Source organism: Coccinella septempunctata, chromosome 5, assembly GCF_907165205.1.
Source record: "Coccinella septempunctata chromosome 5, icCocSept1.1, whole genome shotgun sequence".
Lineage (NCBI taxonomy): Eukaryota > Metazoa > Arthropoda > Insecta > Coleoptera > Coccinellidae > Coccinella > Coccinella septempunctata.
Window position 1 is genome coordinate 5,162,936 of NC_058193.1, and position 6,142 is coordinate 5,169,077.

General features: G+C 35.5%; 1 protein-coding gene across 1 annotated transcript; it reads left to right on the plus strand.

Annotated features, from left to right (window-relative positions):
* Positions 1-3,903: 3,903 nt before the first annotated feature.
* Positions 3,904-5,479, plus strand: LOC123313282. The gene is made up of 4 exons (XM_044898102.1): positions 3,904-3,968; positions 4,214-4,434; positions 4,490-4,720; positions 4,799-5,479. The coding sequence occupies exons 1-4, from the start codon at positions 3,962-3,964 to the stop codon at positions 5,231-5,233; spliced, it is 894 nt and encodes a 297-aa protein (XP_044754037.1). The 5' UTR covers positions 3,904-3,961; the 3' UTR covers positions 5,234-5,479.
* Positions 5,480-6,142: the final 663 nt, after the last annotated feature.

Genomic DNA, 6,142 nt, shown 5'->3' on the forward strand with positions numbered 1-6,142 from the left:
TGAAGAGGATATCGTAACGTAACGCATAATTTTACACTCCTTCTTGTGAATTCATGTTATTAACACTCTTTCGAATACTTAATGAAAAACAAGCCATATTCGTTCCGTTATTACATATTTTTTGAACGTGAAAAACATGAAAACTCCGTTTCATTCAAATGTTTTAAATACCAATATCAGATTGGCTTTCGCGAATCGAGTGCAAGTAAGAAAATGCATAAATTTTTTCGAGGAAAAGATTCCAGATGTTTGCCGAGTAGCAACATAATTCGAGTTGCCATTAGAGATGTCGTTAAAAGGTACTTCCTTCATGACATATGCAAAAGCCGAAAAACTAGCTACCAGATATTCAAATAGGCGAATAAGTGTCGGCGTACCTCACATAAAAGCACCATAACTCTTCTTGGAATATAAATAATAATTGGATTCCTTTACGGAGGAGACCTCATGAATTAGGTTCAGAAATGGCGATCGACGCGTCATCGTCCATCAGTCTGGACCGAGTGGGCTTAATTGCGCCCTGTATTACCGACCCAATCCTTATAACTCACTAAGAAATACTTTGATCTGCTTTATGTATATTTGTTGCCATTAATTGAAGTTTATAGGCCTCGCAATTATCATAAGATAATGCGGGGAGTGACCAGCAGCAGCCACTCCGATGCTCTTAGACCCAACGGCTTTGTAAATCCACCGGGTGGGGATTCACATAGGCGTACTCCGCGTACTCCGTAATAGCTATCCGCGATGCACAAAGATTGAAAAAATGTATCGCAGCAGAGGATTTCCAATCTTGATAATAAAACTTGTATATTAGGAAGATATTAAGACATGGATCGAAAAGCAATCATTTTATCAGAATCGGAAAATATTTAATGCCTGATTCGTAGAAACTGCTGGAGAAAGCGGTTTCAGTAGTAGCCTGTGGACTGAGCATAATGTAATATATATTCCCTCAGTATTCTAAACTTGCTGATAAAAGAAATATAAATAAAATTAAACCAAATCCCAAAATATTCAAGAAAATGTTCATTGATAATCTGAATTCAAATATTACTTCTTTCATTTTGTTCACTTGATTATTTCAAATAAATAATTACGAATTCGGAAAAGGGATAAACTAAAATCCATAAGATAGCTATATTCAGAATTGTCAGAATCAGTCGATTGTCGATAAACATTTTGATATAATAGGTACAATATAATTCCTATTGCGTTGCAATTCATTCGGCTGAATTCTAGAACAGAATATTTAGGGAAACCAAAAAATTATTTCAGAAACGATAATTGATATTGATGCAAGATACTTGGAATCTGAACTTGAAAATGTAATTCTGCTTAGAATTACAGGAGATACAATAGGAGTTGTTGGTAGTTTCAAATGGAAACATGCTGCAGTTATTTTCAGGATGTCCCAGGTCTGCCTGTTAACTTTTCCCAACTGGACATTTGACATGCTTGTTATACGTTCCAGTAATTTATACAGGGAGTCTACTGAACACTGAAGATGCCGCGAAATTGCAGGGGGTCATTCCATGTCCGAAAACATTAATATTTCGTGAAGAAAACAGAGGTCAAATACAGTAAAGTTTTCGTTGAGGAAATTGAAATAGATTATTTTATTATATTTTTCTAATATCTTGATGATCTTTCAATATTATGATAGAAAAATAAGTTCATTGTTCATTCGCCATTTGTTTAAACTATTTGAAGGAATCTGTGAGGGGCGCTAGTATCCTTGTATGGACGTTTGTGGTACTTTTAATTTGAATTCCAATAGTCACCACCCATTCAAAATTGGAAAAGAATATTTTGCGTGAAACAAGTCGGGAAACATATTTGCGCAACGAGCAAAGCGAAACACTCAACGAATCTGAATGATATCTACAATTTTCATTGTTGATACTTGATAGGTAAATTGTATTCTGCGATTGTTCAATTTAGCTAATTAGGTAACAGAAAATGCAGTTAAACCAGCATATGATTTATTTCAATGATATTTTATACTCAGTCCCAGTACATAGTAAAAATAAAAATATGTAAGTACTACTTAGCCTTCTATTAGATCTTTATTGCTGATTGCTGAATCAGCAGCTTCTACAACCTCCCATTTTTCATAAAATCATTTAGCGATGGGATTCATGAAGAGAAGCTTATTGAAGAGAAAACTATTCATGATCAATAAATGAAATTTGATTCATTCGAGGAATTTAGTTTGTCCGTATCATATGAATCCATGGGAGTATTCCAAATGGAGGGAAGTAGTCAGGAAAAATACCTTTTTCTTCAAGATTCATCTTTGAATAAAATCAACAAATATTGCAACACGGTGATTATGAACTGAGTATTCCAAAAACTTTTCTCGGAAATTAACTATCAGACAATATTATCTCCTTACGACATAAAACAATAATTTTTGCAGCCGGAGTTGGTAGGTCTGAAACAAGTGGATCCATGAATGTGTATATAAAAGCTCCTACAGGACTCACTGATTCATCACCGGGTTTATACTGGATAGATTCTGAAATATTCCAACATATTCCACAAAATGCTTGTACTTCTGGCTTAGAGGAAGATGGTAGTGAAGTCTATCTTGGTCGAACAAATATTGATGGCAATAAGCTACTAGCAAGGATAATACCTAACAGAGAGGAAACTTACGCATTTTACGAGGGTGAAGAAATACCAGTCACAAAGTATCAGGTTAAAAAGTTATTGAACTGTGTACTTAAATACCTATATCCTTCATCTGGTGATTAAAAAGTATGGAAATCATAAATTATTGAGTCTATAAAGTTTCACCATTGTGCTCTGTTCTTGCAGATTCTTGTCCAGAAACAACTCATGTGGATCCAAGTTGAAGAAGGTCGTATTCCTCCAACTTCTGTTTTAGTTGGCAAAGATATATACATCGGAAGAAAAAATGTTTTTTTGGGACAGGTGATAATAAAGTTTTTTGAACATTTTTTGTAAATGCAAATTCATATTTAGTATCAATAACGACTACGTACTTCAAACTCCACCAGGATTTTTCTGCTGGAAAATGTCCCAAGTTCGACTAGTTATAACTTGTACATTACTTTAGTGATGGGGGATTTTCACCCTGAGTTTCAAAGCATTATCCTTGGCCTGTATGCCACTGGCGCAGGGTAATCTCTTCTTATTGCACAGGGTGTTAGCCTTAAATAAATACGAAAGGACTATTGGAATGTCAATAATTCTTGAATGGACTATACATCACAGTTGGGACTGTCGTTTTAGTGATCTAATTTTTAACTCATATCTTTTAGGTCTTCAGTGATGAACTTCGCCTCACAATTTCTGGTGTGCAGAGGAGTTTTAGAAACTATGAAATATTAGTTTACCAGTGATTTATGATAAGAATAGTACTAATTATGGATTCACTGCCTCTAAATCATTAACCTCACTTACTCCATGATAAGTTGATATTGTCCATAGTTATAAAGTTAGATGAATGTCAAAATGAAATAATAATCTACAATTAATCTTATGAACAATAAATATTCATAAGTGTTTCAGTGATTCAGTTTTCTTGAATTAATTTACAGGTTATTGAACCCCAACAGAATTAAGTTTAAGACACTGGTGAAAAGACAGAAATCAATATGAAATAATAAGAGTAACACAATATGCTCACCTTACAAAGAGCTATAGTAACGAATATTATTGCATCTCATACGGAGCAGCTACCATCAAACTATGAAACTCATTGCATTTCACTTCTTAGAGCGATAACAATAAGGAACAACTCACTGTGGAGAAAAATGGCTTTTTCCTAGTCAAATAAATCATAATCAAATAAATCGTTGGCAATCGATCTGATTATTCATCAAGAATTAATGATAATTTCATTTTTTCACAATAATCCCTCGATGTATATAAAATCGACGCTGGGGATATCGACAAATCATTCAAGTTTCATTTTGAGCAAGACAACAATATGGCTGGTAAGAAATCTCACTTTTAAAATATATATTTCACTATAAAAGAACATATTTCGGAAAATTTTGATACAAGACATTTATAAGATGCCCGTAAGTATTAAGTTCTGTAAATTAGCGATGCAGATCAATTTTTTTCATAAATTCTGAGCGATTAAATTTCCCAGTCCTTTATTCTTGTTCTGATACTTTTCCAATGGAGTATTTTCCGTACAGAGTAATAGGTTTTTATTTTTCCTTTATATTTGAAGAGTGTCGTTCAATTCCTGGTGAATACACCTGGCAAAATTGTGAGGATTTTCAACTACCACAGAATTCCGTGTGGTACGGAAGAGACGATGATGGCAGCGATATTTTCTGTGGAAAGGCATGGTGCGATGGTGAAGAAGTACCTGCAAAAGTGATCCCGAATAGAAGAGAATGCAAAGTTATCGACAACGGTTGCGAAAGAGTAGTACCTAACTGTAGAAAGGTAACTGAATGTTGAATTTCTCCAAAGGATTTCTTCACTTTCTTCAATTCCTCAGGTACTGATATGCAGAAGAGATAAAGGTGATAACTGTCACAGAAGGAGGGATCATTGTCATAGGCGTAGGCCCTGTCACTGCCACGATAATTCGTCCAGTAGTGAATCTGACCAAGAAGAAAGCACTACCACTGAAAAATCGACATGTTGTAACAACGAGAGTAAGGTTCTGGAGAAAAATGTGAAGAGCTGTAGCTCATCCACCACCACTATTGTGAAGAAAGGCTCTAAGGTAATTTTTCCACTTCGGAATTTGTCCTTGTAATGATCAAATTTTTCGAATCTGCTCGTACTTCTTTTCTTTTCATAGAATCATCATAAGAAGGGGGGCAACGAATGCTGGTATGAAACACGCACAAGAATGGTGCCCAAAGTAACAGTCCAACCTCGCGTTCGATACTTTCCAAAAGTGATAAATGAGCGCACTGTTCGATACGTTCAGGAGCGTTACACCATCAAAGTATGTGGAAGCAGATGCTGCGATTCCTGCGAATCATGCGAATCTTCCGAAACCTGCCGCCCCTGCGAACCATGCAACCCTTGTGAACCATGCGAACCTTGCAACCCTTGCGAACCATGCGAACCGTGCAGACCATGTGAGCCTTGTGAACCATGTCAGCCTTGCGAACCATGTGACCCATGTGACCCTTGCAGTTCTAACAGAATATCTGAACATTCAGAGGAGAAGCAGCAGTCTCATAGAAGCAGGAGTAAATCCCCATCACGTAAAATAAAGTGGTTCTGAGGAAATTGATGCCATTGATTCAACTATAAGGTGACGACCAGGCTGTTTGTAGGAACGTTTCTTATGGCTTTCATGCGCTCTTCAATCTGTTTATTCAACTTTGTTATATTTCTTTATGTATGATTGCTCCAAAAATATTTGAGGCCTTCTTAATTTAATTGAAATATTAAGGCAGTATCTATATAATAACATATTATTCTTATTTTTTGATGTCATGTTTAAAGAACAATAAATATAGTAACTCAATACAGACTGATTACTCACTATTACTCCGTAATACAAGATGTCCATACAGGTCCTTGAGATTCAATCAGGAAACAATGATATTTCTGTTGAGATTGATATTCGATGATGATCGATAATTTTTGTGTTTGAGAATTATTCATCAATGAAATCAACCGTGACTTTTTTCAGTTGAAAATTCGAAAATTCACGTTCGTACCTAGCAACTTGACAGGAAAGAAAGAAAAAGATCCAAAACAAGGAAAAAGCCCAAAAAGGGCTACTATGGAGGGATAACCCGAGGCCAGAGTGAGTCTTTGGCTCATACAAATATTTTAACAGTAGAATCTTGGGGTCAAACGAAACACTTTTTTCTTATACCATTTTTTGCGAATTGGCTCGGTTTTAAAAGTACAGGCTGTTGAAAAACCATAAAAAAGTGTTAATTTTAGGCTGGAAACGCACCGGATGCAACATTTTGTTGCGAGACGTTGCGCATCATTTTGTCTCGCAACAAAATGTTGCAAGCTAAAATCTAACTATCTTTCGCTTGCAACATTTCGGTTGCAACAAATTTTTCCTAGTGTATTTCTGCAGTTTGACAGGATCACACGTATTTCGACTTTCGTGTTTTCGAGGTGAATTAATTCGTATACGTAAAGAAAATGGACCCGAATATCCTTATAT